We start from the raw sequence: 17,181 nt of genomic DNA, 5'->3' as shown, positions 1-17,181 counted from the left end.
ATCATTTGAAGGGGATGTCAGGGTCAGAACTCAATATATACCTCATTTGAGGCATTTCATTATTCTATAGAATATTTTAGTTCAAACAAATATAAGTTAAAATATATACGAAATATATTGTCTACATATTTACCACAAAATATGTTTTTCTCCCATACTCTCACATGTATGTTTATTAACGAATATGAAATGATTGTGCCTTGTCTCCTTCCCAAAGGAATTTGAGATGGCTTTAAAAAGGGACAGAGAAATAGACATTACCAGACATCTGGAATGGATTAATCATTGTGCTTAAACACCAAACTTAATTCCATGCTTTTTTCCTTCTTTTTATAAACGGGACATTTGATAAGGTGATAGTTACTTTCAACTTCAACTTGTAAAAGTTAAAAAATGTTTTTAGTGTATCGACCAACTATGAAAGCTAAGATCGGGGGGCACTTAACTTGGGGGAATCTTAACTTCTGTGGTGAGGTAAGATATATGGTTTCCTTTTTCTTTGTGAAAAATGCCAGGTGTTGACTAGTAAATGTGAAGGGACTTGTAGAGTTGGAAAATCATCATTTTGCCTCCATCGTAATACATGTTGGATCAGATTAGAATCATTAGTATGTGCAAAATCTAAGGGGAAATTTTGATGAGGAGCAGGATATTTACATGCTTTTTAAGTGTTACCCCACAGAATGTTTATTAATTGCAAGGGAGAAAATAACACAATAGTTATACAGTAGAGAAGTTGGACCATACCTCGTCCAGGTGATCAAAGTTAACATCACCACTGAAGGAGAGATGGAAATCCTGTTCCTCCAGATGTGATGCCTTGATAGGAACACATGACCTCTGTACCACATTAAATGGGGGATATTCAATTAAAAGGGGGGAGGGGGGAGGTAGAGGAGGAACTACTCTTATCAAATGTCAGTGTCATAAAAGACAATGAAAAGTTGTGGAAACTTTCTAGAATATAGGAGGCTAACGAGACATGGTAACTACCTGATTCTAAACTGGATCCAGTATTAGGGAAATATGTTATAAAGGAAATTACAGGGTCATCTGATAAAATCGGAATACTTACGTTAGATTTGATAAAAATGTCAGTGTTAGATTTGCTTGATATTTTTAACTTGTAATTGTGTAAGAGGATATGCCTATTTATAAGAAATATACTCTGAAGTATTTAAGGGTAAAGGGTCATGATGCCTGTAATTTGCCCTCAGAAGGTTCAGGGGGAAAAATGTTTGTGTGTAGAGAGAGGGGCAAGAGGGAACATGCATGGTTGCAAAAATGATAATGCGAATGATAAAGCAAAAGAAGTAGTTGGACACATACTGATAAAACCACTTAGAACATTGTGAAACAGTTAAAACTTTGAAAAGTGAGATAGAAAAGATCAAGTGCTTTTAGTAAATACCTGGGTGGGAAAATTTTAATCCAAGACACATTTTAAAAATTGCATATGACAGGCACCCCTTCTCCCAATATTAAAGGCCTTTCAAAAGGTCTACATTTGCAAAAGAAATTTATAAAAACACAACATATCTTTAAATTGAATTGGCATTATCTTGAAAGTCCACAGGAGGGGAATTCCCTTTTTTGTGTGTGTCTGAATTATTATGAAAGGATTGTCACAGCCAGTTTTGTTTTGGAGCATCTCCCATTTGATTGAGAAAGGTGATTGTTAAAATTTAGGAATTTTGCAAACTGATTGTTAAACATAGCTAGTATTAAAATTTAAATTGCATCGCTTACTATTATTAAATAGGTGACATTTATTAAAAAATACTCAAAATTCATCACTTTATAGTTATTTTACTACAGAATACCATGATCAATGACCTTGAATTATTTTTATATATTGTACCTTTATGGTTGAAATACCGTATCATGATGTGCTACTGTGAGTCTTTTCCCGTTATTGTGTTCGGTGATGTCACAGTGGTATCTTAAAATTAGCCAAGCTGGGAATATTTACACCACAGAATTTGGCAAATGTTATAAATCCAAGCTTGATAGTTGTTTATTGATTGCCTAGACTTTAAGTGATGGAGAAAATCATAATACAAACTTAAATGTGTCATGCCTTTAGATATTCCATTGTGCATAGCTCAGATTTTGAGGATATATTCTTTGATTCAAAAATGATTATCACTTCTCATTGTTGATATTACTGACGTAACAAAAATATCAGCCAGTACTCCAAACTAGACTTGGAAAACCAGTTGCTAAACATTTACCAGCACGCTGCTGGTCATGGCGTACTTGAATTTAGTGTTTTGGTAGGAAATAGATAATAGTATAAATTTATTATTTTGTTATTCAGCTTTAGGAAATTATATCATGACAATCTGGGGGCATTAACTAAAAAAAAGGAAGATTGGGATTTAAAAGTTATTAGCTGTAGCACATAATAATGTTAAATTTGAAGCCTTTGATATATGCTGTTAAAGATGAGAAATAGAATTGTAGAATTTAGTTCTAAGAATGCTTAAAATTAATTCAGACCAATCTATCTTCCAGACAGAAATTCGTTCACAATGTATTTAAATGATTCTAGATACAGAGTTCGTTACCTAAAAATAATGTTGGAGAACTCTAGAAGTAGAGTTCTTTTTACATTGAGCTAAACTTTTTTTTCTTTTTTTAAACTTCTACCAGTTGGTTCTGGTACTGCCTTCTAGAGAAATACAGAAGCATAGAAATCTAGAATTGAACATTTGTTCTGTCTATCAGGTATAAAGTTAACTGTGATGTTTCTATTTAGACCTCTCTGGGCAAGAAGTAGACAGCAGGCTGCTTCGCTTAATTCCTTTAAACATACGTTGTATTATGTATTTTCTAGACTCTGTAATCTAAGACTGTGTTGCCTTTCTAAACTCCCACATCACCATAGTTTGACTCTTACTGACTTTGTAGATGAAGTAAAAGCCTTTAGATTTTTTTGTGTATGTGGGAATTGTACATAAGTCTTCTGTATTAGAACCCAAAGCAGATCTTGGTGTTTATTCATTCTTATGTCTTCATATTACTTTCAGCACAGCATTTCAAATTGTAAAAATGATACAGAATTGTAATTTTACAATTTTTGGTGTCTATTAATCCTAATATGTGTCAGTTGTGTATTTGATAAGCACTCAATGTCTATTGTTTACACCCAAATTATTGTTTAAAATACTGAACTTCAAAGGGCTATAGGGACATAGTTCTCCTTTAAATAACCTTCTCTAAATTTACCTCTACCCATTATCGTTACTTTTGTTTGAGTACACCTATCACTTCTGTTAAGTAGATCATATTTTACTGTCTTATGTACAAAAGTTCATCATAAGGTATTTTGTCAGATGTTTGCTAACTCAGATCAAGATACACTATGTCATACTTAACTAGCAGGGGAGATACCATGATCACGAAGGTGGCTTACCCAGGAAGAGCTTTATCCATTGCACTCAGGATGTGCTGACCCCTGTGATTTCCCCAAGTGTGGGAAACTTGACTGCATAATTTGTGGTATTGGGGGACTGCGTTCGTGCTGTCCCCTAAAAATAAAAGATACACTGTCTGTGGCATATCCTCCAATGGAGTATACATTAGTGTTTCTGTCTTTGAAAAGTAGGCATTTTAAAAAAATCCTGGAATGGCTCAATGTTGAAATCATATTCTTCCACAAATGAAAAAAAAATAGAAAATCTTTGAAGATTGGTGGTCTAGTTAATTAAGACATCAAAAGGGAAAAGGGACATGAAGAAAACTCAGGACAGTTGATGCTCAGGGTCATGGTATATAACTGGACTGAAAAGAAAATAGCCTGTGTTGCCCTGGATGGGGGGCTTGATTGGTTGGAGCGCAGTCCCATACATGAGAAGGTTGCAGGTTTGATTCCTGGATAGGGCACGTACCTAGGTTATGGGGTTGGTAGCTGGTTGGGACACTTACGGGAGGCAACTGATTGATGTTTCTTGCTCACATCCATGTATCTCTCTCTCTCTCTCTCTCACACACACACACGTTCTTTTTCTCTCTCTTTCTCTCAAATCAGTAACTATATCCTAGGGTGAGTATTAAAAAAAGAAAACAGCCTGGGCCTTGAGAGCAGAGGTTTTTTTTTTTTACCTGAGGAAGTACATGTATTCTGAATCAGGTGAAATCTTAGAGATCTAGAAAAGAGTGGACAGGCTTTGTTAGCCTTTCTTTTCCTCTTATTCTCTCTTTCCTTTGAAATGTTTGTGGTGAATATTAACAATGGGTAAATCGAAGAGTGTATGGCTATTGTGTGTGTGTGTACCACCTCTTATTCTTTTTGCTCTGGACAAACTAATACCTATTTCACTTTTTTTGAAGATTAAAAGAATAGCCCTGGCTGGTGTGGCTCAGTGGATTGAGCGCAGGCCTGCAAACCAAAGGGTCACCGGTTCGATTCCCAGTCAGTGCACATTGCCTGGGTTGCGAGTCAGGTCACCATTTGGGGGTACATGAGAGGCAACCATACACTGATGTTTCTCTCCTTCTTTTTCTCCCTCTCTTCCCGTCTCTCTCTAAAAATAAATAAATAAAATCTTAAAAAAGTAAAATTAAAAAAATTCATAGTTAAACAATATAACTCAGCATGAATTGTGTGTCACATTTCCTTATATTTTGTAGATAGTAGATGAAGGCTTATTTAACCTTTGTTAAATTTTTCCCCTTTTTAAATTCCATTGAGTAACTTATGGTAGAGCTTGTCAGGGAGTTACTAGTATGAGTTGTCTCATCACATTCCTTGGCCTACACCTTCCTTCTTCCTCCCCAGACCTGTTTTATTGCTTCTGAAAGAAAGAAAAATTTATAGTAGGTCACTTGATTAAATAGTATTAATAGAATAATGACTTTCTCTCTCCCACTACCGTTTCTTCCAAAAATCATAGTTCAAAAGCAGTGCCTCATTCATTGCCTTATTTTCTAGCCCACATTCAAGTTCTTCCCATTGAAATTATTTTTCAAAAATTTTATATATATGTATATATATACATAAATATGTTGAGCAAATGTGTTTTTAGGGTCCTCCTTGAATATACTCTTCAATGAAAATTCTGAGCTCCTAGAATATGAAGATTGTTATGTTTTTTGAGTACTTGATAGGTGAAAATCACTGCTCTAATAATGTATTTTAATCCAGCCTAAGACAAGGGTACTTGTTTAAAAAGCAGAGAGCACTTGGGAGGTAGAGGTAAATGATTTGGGGAATATGAAGAAAGAGGATACATGGATGAAATTCATGGGCTCATGAGTTATTTTGGAATTTACTTTTTACTAGTTGCTTACCTTGATGCATGAATTATTTTATGGCATGTTTTCTTCTTCTCAGCTTCAGGATTTCTATAGGATGGATTAGTAGGACCTCTACTTACTCTTTAAAAATCTCTTGGTTCAATACATTGTAATTAGTTTCTGGTGATTAAATCAGTCTCTCTTTCTTGCAGATCGAGGTGGTGCCATGCAGCAAGAAGCAGCGAGATGCAGAGTTCGAGCCAGAAGGCCTGACATGGCACTTTATGTTCCTAAAGCTCGAAGGGGTGTAGTACTACTCAAGACAAGGGATGAGGGAAAAAACTATGATCTGCCTAACTCTGTGGTGAAAGAAGAACAAAAAGAAGATCTCTCCCAAAAGGAGATCTTCAGAGATAAACCTAAGGCTCAAAGACTAAGTATTTATCCTGATAAAAAGGAGCACAGTCGTAGAGAAGGAAAGAAATCTTCAACAAAATTAAGAAAAGACACATGCCTTCAAGACAACAATAAAGATAGGTTTTGTATTAAGAGGGGAGCCACAGAACCCAAAGAAATATTATCCCAAGAACATCAACAAGGAGCGCTAAATTCTGGGACTGTATGTAGTGAACTTTTACAATTTAAGCCAAATAAGGTGGAGTGTTTGGAGGTTGAAACCACAGATGTGACAAGAAAGGAGAGGTTGCTTCTATCTCAGTCTTGTTCAGAAATTGGTGAGTCTTCGATTCTAAACAAGCCATTCCAAAATGTGGGATTCTGTGATTTCAGTAGGCTTGAACTAAATGGGGAAACATTTGAAAACAGAGGTTTAGAAAGCAGGATTGAAACTGATGCCAAGGTTGTAGAGATACAATCTCAATTTCCTGGAGTTTATAATTCTGTTTTGAGACCTGAGAGTATGATTGCACCAGTAAAACTAAGCTCTGATTCTGGAACTGTGCAAGAAGGCGTGCAAACATCAGGTGGAATGTTGAAGCTCAGCAGTGGAGGCATCAGCACTCTTCCTGTTCCTGGAAGTCCAGATGGTGTCACTGATCAAACCTGTGTAGACTTTGAAGCTGAGAATGTTGGTGATATAGCCAGCAGTACAGATTTAATCTTGGGTCAGAAAGGTATAGATTCCATTCCTGAGACAATGGGTCACATCTCTCATAAAATGACTTTAGTCAACAAGTTAGAGAGCACAGATGGCATTTTTGATCCACCAGTGATTAGAGACTATGAGGACAATGATAGCACTGCTAATGAGTTATGTGTAAATTATGAACCCTCTGAATCAGCTGCCCTTGCTCATGAAACAGACACAGGTAATGGGTTTAAGACTGTAAGTGACATTACAAGTAACGCATGTATGATGGACATTACAGATACCATATCTGACCAAATAACTGTAGACAACCCTTGTGTTGTTGCAGTTAGAATAGCTGATGAGGCCTGTAGCAACACAAGTAGTTTCTCAAAATATTTAGAAATGAGTACAGGTATAGCCCCTCCTCATGTAGCTAGAAGTGGGAATGACACTGAAAATTTCAGCAACCTGACTGCTTGCTCAGATATTTATGCTGAGAGTATTTCATCTAGTTTCACCGAGTCAACAGGAAAGTCGATAGAGAACTCGTCAGATTTTGCTTCGTCCTTGCCTGTAAAGAAGATTGCTGGTAGTAATTGTAACACCTTTTTGGACTCTGAACTCAGTGTGTTAAATGGGACAAAAGTACTTTCAGATAGTGCCTTGGGCAATGATCTAGATTGTACTGGTGATATAACAGAGGCACTGCATGAACTGAAAACTGCTGAAGAGTTCAAATCAAAAGAGGGAGATGACTCAGAGAATATAGAGCTTGGTATATCCTTTCCTGATATAGAATCAGTTTCTATAGAGACATCCGTGGACCCCAAAGCTACTGAAACTTCTCACATGGAGGGAAGCGCTGCTACTGAGGAGAGCTGGGAGTCCATGTTTAATGATGATGGTGACTGCCTGGATCCGCGCCTTCTGCAGGAGGTAAGTGTATTGGAAATTGCGTGATGCTTAGATAATTTGTAGATTGATAGAACTTTGGATTTGGGGGTGTAATTTTATAGACACTGTGTACCTTCACAAATTCACTCATTTATAGCCAAAGTAAGGGTTCCTGCAATAAACTTCTAGGATTGTAGATTGAGAAAAGAATATCTGGTAGATCTTTAAAAAATAAAACATACAGAATTGAGTGATATCTATAATAGCCAAGCCCTGAGTGATCTTAGTGAATAGATTAAAGATGAATTTAGTGAATACTGGCTGTCTGTGTAGGAAGTACAGAGGGAAACTTCTTCAAAGGGACTTTTCTGTGTTGACAAGATGTATTTTACACAGGCCTGTTTGAGGGAAGGAGAATAATTTATTATTCATATTTATTTTATTTTTCCAGTCAATGTTCGGATATTTTTAGACACAGTAGAGCAAAAGAAGTAGAGAAGGGCAGAGTAAAATAAAGGAAGGTATGGGTTTTTTTTAAGTAGTTTATGCTGAGTTAAAGAATAAGTGATTATTGAGTCTGTATAGAAAATATAAGTGAGTAATAACGTGCTGGCTCATTAGAGTTCATAAATACATTAAATTTTTGAAGGCCTCTTACAGATTATCTAGTTCAGTCTTTTCATATTCTTAATTTAGACCATCAACATTTAAGTTCCTTACTGTAAATAAGAACCACTCCCTTTTCATTCCTTATAGTGGGTTTATATAACCTTTGCCTGAAAAGGGAAAAAGTGATTTTCCTATAAAATCCCTAATTTTATAAATGAGGAAATTAAAGCTTGGTAGTCATGCCTTTAGGAAAGGCAGAAACAGGATTACAGTCCAATTCTGTTATAATCCAATGTTTATGTTCTTTGTACCAGACCACTTCCTCACCTCTAAAATAGAGTTCTGTTTGAGTAATTTGAAAGAGGCTTTTCAATAAGTGATGAGTCTTTTGTTTCTGGGAGTTAAACCAGAAGTATGGAAAAATGATCACATGCATGTGAAAGAGACATGTAAGACTGAAAAGATCAGCCCATTGGACAGAACTGACTTTCCAATACCAAGCAGTTCCTCCCCACTCTTAGGAGGTGTTGGCATGCAAATCTACCAGTACCAGCACTTCTTATAGTCAAATCAGGAAACACTGTGTCCCAAACATTTTTCAGAAAGATACAGAGAGCAGAAAGTATCCACAAGTGGACATTCATGAACCTCTTGAAAATGCATGAAAATTTTTATGTGTATGTACAGTTTTTCATAGCTTTCATCAGATTCTTAAAGGGAATGGTTCCCATAGTATGGTTCCTGGACTAACATTATGAGCATCAGTTATATTAGAAATGCAAACTCTTTAGCCCAGCAGTGTGTATATGTACAAGTTTTTCAAGTGATTCTGATGCACATAAAGTAATAATACTGCTCAAAGGTAATACCCATACTTAAATGTATCAGAAAGTGAGTGTGGTAACTAGAAATGGCTGTCAGCCCATAATAAGAAAAACAGTGTTCAGTAGAGATTTTAGACTCAGATTAGATTCAGAAATACCAATAATGGGGGAAGTTGGATGAATATATAGAATTTATTAAAGATTCAAGCATTAAGAAAAGATTTTAATTTGAGACAGGAAGTGGTGTTCACAGGAGTTGGAAAAGGGGCTGACTGCCTAAGCGGGGTAGAAAGCACAGGTACAGATAGGAGAGAGAACAGTTTTCGACAAAAGGGCATGGCATCAGAGCCTTTCATACATGGTAGCTCTTTAATATTCACTGAATGGAGGTAGGTGATAGGGCAGAGTTAGAACTCTCTTTTCAGGGCGACCTCCACGTGCTTTCAAAACATCATTGCTGTTAGGATTTGGGTTCTGTGTGGTAGCTTAGGAACATGGTTTTTGTATTGAGGGGGCAGGGGTTCTGGCGAGTAACTACTTTTTCAAGTCTTAACACTGTTTAGGTGCAAAAGAATTCAGGCAATTACTCAGTATTTTGAGGAGCATAGTACTATAGCCAAAGAGGACACTAGTGTGACCAAAGCTGAGAATGGCAGTAAATGGAGTGTGTAATGTTTTAACTGAAGACAGCCAGTGTTTGGGTGTTGTGTTTGGATATCTTTGCAGGTTCTTAGTGTAGAGAGTGAGTCTATGTTGAGAGATGAAGATGGATGAAAGGAAGAAAGAAGGATATGGATTGAGAATGTTGAAGTGGATCCAACTTTAAACTTGGTCTCATGTGCTTTGGGTATTAGAAGATGTAATAATAATAATGTTACTTTAAAAATGTCACAAATCCAATCATTAATAATCCTTTGGTGACTATTAACACTTAGTTTATTATTTACATTACTCCAAACATACTTCATTAAAGGCTAAACCAGAGTGTCTGCCTACCTTGAAAACTTTCCAACCAAAGATTTTTGGCTCTCTTTTCAGCTTGCCTGTTTCTTTGTTGACAATGGCTAGACATATGGAGGTTTGTCTAGTACTTTTAATAGGCAGAAAAGTATGCTGTAGAGCCGGGTGTGGCAGCCATTGGCATGTGAAGCAGTTTCCTGTGACGTTTGAACCTCTAAAACTGACTAACGAGTGTAGAGAGCATAGCTAGGTCATTATTGAAGTCCTAGAACTGCAACTCTTGGTGAGTCTCTGTAGATCACACTTAATTTTCTAAAGCCATGGTATGGGTTACCCAGAGACTTAAGTTGGTAATTGATGCAGAAAAGGATGTCGGCATGATCTCTCTTAACCCTCAGATCTTGGTACAAGAACAAAGGAATTATTATTGTCTGGATAAAACTTCCATAGCCCCTGTGCCTCTGCTGATCAGCAAACTTATTGGTAGTAGGGTTAGTAGGATACCAGAAATATAACATTGATATTGATAGGCACTAGCATCTGGTCCCTTCACTGGCCATGTCTGGCCTTGATTTGAGTATGTAGATGGGAATAAATAATAACGTAAGAGTCTCTTTTTGTTACATAATGTATACCATGTATAAAAATATGTAACAATGGAAAAGAGAAAAGTAAAGAACAGCAGCCATTCCTTCTGCTTGTGCTCTCCATTTTTAAGTAGGCAATCCAAAATTGGAAGGGAAAGTTCGTAATCCACTAAAAACAAATTATATGAAGTACAAAGGGAGTAAAGTCCTTCATATCCCACCCTTAGGGACCTCATTACTAGTTGGTAACCCATCACTTTGCAGTTAAATAACAAATGTTGAGCACTTAGAGTTTGATAAACTATAAATTACAAATAGCTAGATATAGGATGTCTGTCCAAAAGGTATCCAGCCATGTAATATGAAAAATAAGAGACATTTGTTGAAGAAGATACAAGAGAGATGGCCATCTGGCCAAGATGGAGGTGTAGGTAGAAACCCTTCGCTTCCTCGCACAGCCGAAAGGAGGGTAACAACCAGTCTAAAATCAATAAACAACCAGAAGTGCCAGAAAATTAAACTGCATGGAATTCTGATAACCACAGAATTAAGGAAACATTCCAACAGAACAACCAGACCAGTAAGGCGGCAGATGGAGAAAACCCTCTCGAGGCAGTGGAGCGTAGGGGTGGGGCTGGCTGCTGTGAGGCACTGGGCTGTGTGGCTGGGGCTGACTTAAGGGAAAACTGAGACTCAGGGCTGGCTGTGGACTACAGCGGTTGCCACTATGGGAGAAACTCCCACATGAGAGTTCGTTGAAAAGTGGGCTAGAGGCTAGAAGCTAGAGACGAGCAGGGGAGCTGCATTGTTCCCTCTGGCCCCTCCCCCACAAGCAGTGCTGCAGCGCAGCGAGGAGGGTTGCCCTGCCCTGGTGAATACCTACAACTCTTAGGTATTCACCAAAGGCCCTGCTTGCTTCCATCTTAACAGATGCCCCGAACAAAGGTATAGGACCAAGATGAAAAAACAGAGCAAAACTTCAGAAAGAGAGCTAAGCAATGAGGAGAATAGCCAACCTATCTGATGGAGAACTTAAAGCCATGGTAATCAAAATGCTTACAGAACTGATTGAGCTTGGTCGAAAAATGAGAGATACCCAAAATGAAATAAGGCAAAATATTCAGGGAACCAACAATGACAGGAAGGAAACCAGGACTCAAATCAACGATTTGGAACAAAAGGAAGAAATAAACATCCAGTCGGAACAGAATGAAGAAACAAGAATTCAAAAAAATGAAGAGAGACTCTTGAACCTCTAGGACAACTTGAAGTGTTCCAATATCCATATTACAGAGGTGCCAGAAGAAGAACAACAACAGCAAGAAATTGAAAACTTATTTGAACAAATAATGAAGGAAAACTTCCCCAATCTGGTGAAGGAAATAGACTTCCAGGAAGTCCAGGAAGCTCAGAGTCCCAAAGAAGTTGGACCCAAAGAGGAACACACCAAGGCACATCATCATTAAATTACCCAAGATTAAAGACAAAGAGAGAATCTTAAAAGCAGTAAGAGGAAAGGTAAGAGTTGCCTACAAAGGAGTTGCCAATAAGGCTATCAGCAGATTTCTCAAAAGAGACCTTACAGGCAAGAAGGGGCTGGAAAGAAGTATTCCAAGTCATGAAAGGCAAGGACCTACATCCAAGAATACTCTATCCAGCAAAGCTATCATTTAGAATGGAAGGGCAGATAAAGTGCTTCCCAGATAAGGTCAGTTAAAGGAGTTCATCATCACCAAGCCATTATATGAAATGTTAAAGGGACTTATTTAAGAAAAGGAAGATAAAAAACATGAATAGTAAAATGACAACAAACTCACAACTATCAACAAATGAACCTAAAAAAAAAAGAAAAACAATGAAAACAAAAACTAAGCAACTAGAACAGGAACAGAATGAGAGAAATGAACATCACATGGAGGGTTTTCAGTGGGGAGGGGAAGGGAGGAATGGGGGGAGCAGGTACAGGGAAGAAGAAGCATAATTGGTAGGCATTTAATAGAAGGGAAGAGGTCAAAAATGGTATAGGAGACAGAACTCAAAGAACTTAAGTACAAACTATGGACATGAACTAAGGGGGGAATGCTAGAGGGTTGAGGGTTCAGGGTGGAGGGGGGATAAAGGGGAAAAATTGGGAAAACTGTAATAGCATAATCAATAAAATATATTTAAAAATAAATTGTTTATTAAACCATCAAAAAAAAAAGAAGAAGAAACAAGAAACATTGCACATAAGACAATAATGCCTCAGTCTCTTTCAAAGTAAGCACCTTGGGATCTCACACAGTTCTCCCAATTGCCATCAGCTGCCCTGTTGTATTTTCCTTAATCTCACTGACAGTCTGAAATCTCTTCCCTTTCAAAGTTGATTTTAGTTTTGGGAAGAGCCAGAAGTTGCAGGGCACCAATTCTGGGCTGTATGGGGGCTGAGTCACATGGGTGATTTGATGTTTTACCAAAACATTCATGAAATGTGATACATGGTGAGCACGTTGTCATGGTGAAGCTGCCAATTACCAGTTGCCCATAATTGCAGCAGTCATCTGAATAGTTTCTGCAGAGGAATATTCAAAGTTAATGCAAAATTTGATGCAGATTCATTGCTGTACTTGCTCAGTCATCTTGAATGTGACAGCCACACAGTACACATGCTTACTCAGTGGTGTCTGCCGCCCTCACTGACTAGTACAGTGAAGTTGTCATTGTTCATGCATGCGCATTCAAGTCCACTCTCCTTTGTTGCCAGGTTACATTGATGTCATGCACACCATTCTTGTTATATTAATAATGGTTGGACTTTTTCTGGACAGACCTCGTATATTGTTATATCTCTACTATGTTAAAGGCAATGTGCTCCATGCCAACTTTTTTCTCTGCTCTAAAATTGTTTCTATTTTAGAGAGACAGGATGTAACCATGTGACTAGGTAGTCACATAAAAATCTGAAGAATAATTAATATAAAACAACCGTATAAGAGATGTCCGAACATTGAATTTGATTATCTATGAGTAATCTAGACAGTGGCTACAAAAAAGGAATTTATCCTGAGTGCTAAACTGGTTGATAAAGTTTCATGTTGGTGAAGCCATAGAACTAAATAAGAGATTATAATTCTCCACTTCCATTAGATTATTCTATGTTCCTAATTTCTATTCTATTTCTATTTTTTATAACAAATACACTTTTATTTTTTGAGCAGTTTTAGATTTACTGAAAATAATTGAGTGAAAAGTATAGAGACTTCCTATATACTCTCTCACTCTTCTATTGCTATTTTAATTTCTATTTTTCATGATATCTTTTGTCGTTAATAGTTCCAGCTCATGTTAACAGACTTAATATTTGATATTTTTATTAAAATGTCTGAACTAACATGTTATTGACTGCCTAAGTGGGGATTTATAGACTCACCTTCCAAAGGCTGTATATTCTAATGTCACTTGGGACATCCGGAGAAGAATTTTATTTAATTTGATTGTTTATTGTTCATTTTATTAGTGGATAATGTTCCCTCTTTCTGAGTCAACATGAACTAGAAAGAGGCAACATTAACTAGATTCCATTGTTAACAGTTTGTGTTTTTTTTTTAAACCTAGTAACTCCTAAAATTAAAAATCTCCTTCTGAGTTTTGTTAGATTTGTTGTATAATATTTTTTCCCTCTGAATTTACATTTAAACCAGTATCATTTTAATTTCTGATCCCTTTTCTCTAAAGAAAGGTATAAACATTTTTGTGCCTACATTGTCATTAAAAGGAGGGATTCTTGTCTGAAACTTCAGAGATTCCTAATGTGCTTACTCTGTCCCTGGCAATATTTTAGTGAATCCCATGAGATGTGGTATGTGGGGTATGGTTGGGGCAGATGGGGTTGGGATCAGGATACAATTCATAATGTTCATTCATTTAATTCATTCACTGTTTAGTGACAGTAGTAAGGAGGGGAAATGGTAGGGTTGGCAAAGAGGACCAAAGTGTATATCCTACCTTTATCAGGAAAAAATAGACAACAACTATATTCAAAAATTAGAAATTTATTTGTGTTAAAATGCCTGGTTAGAGATAGAAACATACCTTTTGGGAGAACTAAATCTCACCCATAGTTTGATTTGAATTCATTGAGTCATTTGTATCAGAAATTGCTTGTAGGCATGCTGGGTGACTTCTAGGCATGCTGGGCTTTTGGATGGAGTGCTAGGAAGGAAAAGAGTGACTCAGCTATAGGCCTGACTGCTGAAGTAGGTAGCCAACAGTGTAAATATATTTAAATTTAGACTTTTGTTGTGATGAATTTGGGGTTAGATTTTAGGGAGGTATAAGTTTGCAATAAGGCCTAAATTTGGGACAGGATATTTGTGTTAATCAGCAACCTTACACAGAAAGTCTTTGTGGATTGACCAAAGGCTGAGCTTGTTAAGAAAAAGCCACAGGGATTGCCCAGGCATAGTAGATACTCAGCATCAAGCACCAAGACTATATTTCTGATCCTTCAGATGATGGGTCATACTATTATATTGCCTCCTGGAACAAAAGTGACTTATTTCTTAAACCAGTGGGTTTGAGTCTGCAGTTTGAAGGTTAGAAGTACATCTCTATTGCCTGTTGCTGAGAGGATCAGGTAGTCAAGGACTAATAACCTATAAAGTAATAAACAAGGAATAATTTTGATGTGGGAGAACAAGCCTGGGTGTGATGCAGAATTTTAAATAACTAAGGGGAGCATAGGAAAAAGTGAATCAGGGACTAGAGGAATCAAACAAGAAGTGGAATGACAATAAATGCTAAATTTGCAATTTTCTTAGATCCCAGGGATAGCTATTGTCACTGACTATCATAGCAACGTCAGAGTAAAGTTTATCAAGGTTTGTTTGGGAAGCTTCAAGGTTCTAACATCCCCCCATTTGACTTAGTTTTATTATTTCAGGCTAGTCTAGTCTTACATTTCTACTTCATCAGTAGTATCTTTTCATCTAGTCTTTCCAATTATGCTGGGAAGAGGAGTAAATACAGGTATGTTTCCCCGCCTTCTCAGTCTTCCTCTTGACTATAAATTTAATCTACTACAGCGTTTTCACTATTCAGTGGATCTATGTACATCTTTCAAGAATGCAGCTTCAGTCTGCCATGTTAACCTTTCTGTCCTGTCTGAGTAGGAGCTAGGTCCGTGTCAAATCAGGATACTCAGTCCCTGACCATTCATGTGTTATTACATTGCCATTCATGGGAGAGAACTAGGCCTCTCAAATTGATCCTCTGGTATTGGGGTCAGTAAATGATCATCTGAAGCAATTGCTGGGGCACTCTACGTGTCTCATTATTGTAGCTTGCTTTCCTCTTATTTCCTTTTGCCCATCTCCTTTTCTGTTTGCTTGTTCACTTTGCCCCTTTCTTGTGTTTTACTGTGCTTTAATCTAAATCTATGACCATGATGACATCTCACACTGATAATCAGTATTGAGATGTTGCTGTTAGCTGTTGTAGAGAAATCATTAGATGGTACCTTTCATGGCATGCTACCCATTCATTTTTATAAATGTTTTGAATCCAAAGTTTGGTTATCTGAATTTGATTGTATCTAAGGTATTATTCTTCTACTTTTGAAAAGGACTAACACCCAAAAGAGTATAGAAGAGGACTGAAAGCTATAACTTATGCTGTGTATTAAACGTGGTGGTATTATCTTTTTAGGGAACTTTTTTTGGATGTTTTTGAAATTCAGACATGAGAAATTTGAAAAGACTTAAAATACTTTTTTCAAATAAGATTTTATTCATTTATTTTAAGAGAGAGGGGAAGGGAGGGAAAAAGAGAGGGAGAGAAACATCAATGTGTGGTTGCCTCTTGTGCACCCCCAACCGGGGACCTGGCCTGCAACCCAGGCATGTGCCCTGACTGGGAATTGAACCAGTGACCCTTTGGTTTGCAGGCCGGTGCTCAGTCCACTCAGCCACACCAGCCAGGGCTACTTTTTATTTTTTAAATAAGTAGTTTTACTTCCCTACTTTCCAGAGATGGGAGGTTAATTGGTAAAGCATTTTAACATTCTAGACATGGTGACATTTGAAGCAACTGCTGTAATGTTTCTAAGATCTGAGCTAGGATTTTATGATAGTTCTTGAATTTTAAGGACTAGGAACTAAAACTTTGACTTGTCCAAGAGATAGAACTATACAAGTCTTTTTTTAAAAGTGGGATGTTAGCATTAAGGAGGGACCTGTAACATAATGTAGTCTAGCCCTCTTGTTTTATAGGTAAGGTAACTGATGCTCCCAAAAAGTTGTTACTTAGCTAAGGTCAATGCCAAAGTTGGCACTAAAATCCTACTCTCTGGGTTTCATTGAATTGAAAATACCATATTGTAGAATAAATATGTCATTATTTTATGTATCACTAAGAAAGAAAAAATTTAAACTTTCACACAATGCTTACCCTTTAGAATTTCAATTTTTGCATATTGAAAGGACTTTTAGACTTAAATTAGACAGGTTTTTAATCATACGTCATTTCTTACATAAGGAAAATGTAGATGAAATAAGTTGGTTAAGGTTTTCCTAAAAGTTTATATTTATAGTCCAATTCTTTCTAATAACTTCTTCACTCAGTCATTCATCTTTATGCCTTTCCATTCTTAAACTACTCTGTCATCAAAAACTTTGAAGATAGAGCAGCACTTTTTAAAAGAATACATAAAAGAACCAAAAATCGTTGTTGCTGGATTCTTAAGTCATCTTTTCACTTACATAGAGTAGCTATTCTTGTATCTGGGATTTTTTCCCACACTGCTAACCTCCCTTTGTGCAGTTTTGGTATTGATACTTTATGCTCATGCATACAAATCTTAGCAATATGCAGTATGGTAGGATGCATCCTGATGTCAAATATGTGAAAATGTGAAAAAATGTGCATCTTGGAATTGACGAAGTGTGGTGTATATCCAACTGCTAAGTGGTATGATACAGTATAAGGAAGGGTGAAACCG

The 17,181-nt window shown here is 36.9% G+C and overlaps 1 protein-coding gene and 1 non-coding gene across 8 annotated transcripts in view; both read left to right on the top strand.

Moving 5' to 3' along the window:
- Positions 1–17,181, top strand: part of R3HCC1L (R3H domain and coiled-coil containing 1 like) — an 89,099-nt gene that overhangs the window by 46,936 nt on the left and 24,982 nt on the right. For all 7 annotated transcript variants that reach the window (XR_011651104.1, XM_024563164.3, XM_045197482.3 and 4 more), the window contains one exon: positions 5,454–7,267. Coding sequence is in view for 6 of the 7 variants with exons in the window: in XM_024563164.3 (XP_024418932.2) it covers positions 5,468–7,267 (1,800 nt within the window). In the remaining variant the exon portion in view is untranslated. The remainder of the gene's footprint in view (positions 1–5,453; positions 7,268–17,181) is intronic.
- LOC112307120 (U1 spliceosomal RNA) lies at positions 3,373–3,536 on the top strand. Its single transcript, XR_002975024.1, has one exon. It is a non-coding gene; the product is annotated as a U1 spliceosomal RNA (small nuclear RNA).

This window comes from Desmodus rotundus, chromosome 4, assembly GCF_022682495.2.
Source record: "Desmodus rotundus isolate HL8 chromosome 4, HLdesRot8A.1, whole genome shotgun sequence".
NCBI lineage: Eukaryota > Metazoa > Chordata > Mammalia > Chiroptera > Phyllostomidae > Desmodus > Desmodus rotundus.
Note: the sequence above shows the minus strand (reverse complement) of the source record. Positions and strands in the feature narration are given on the sequence as shown.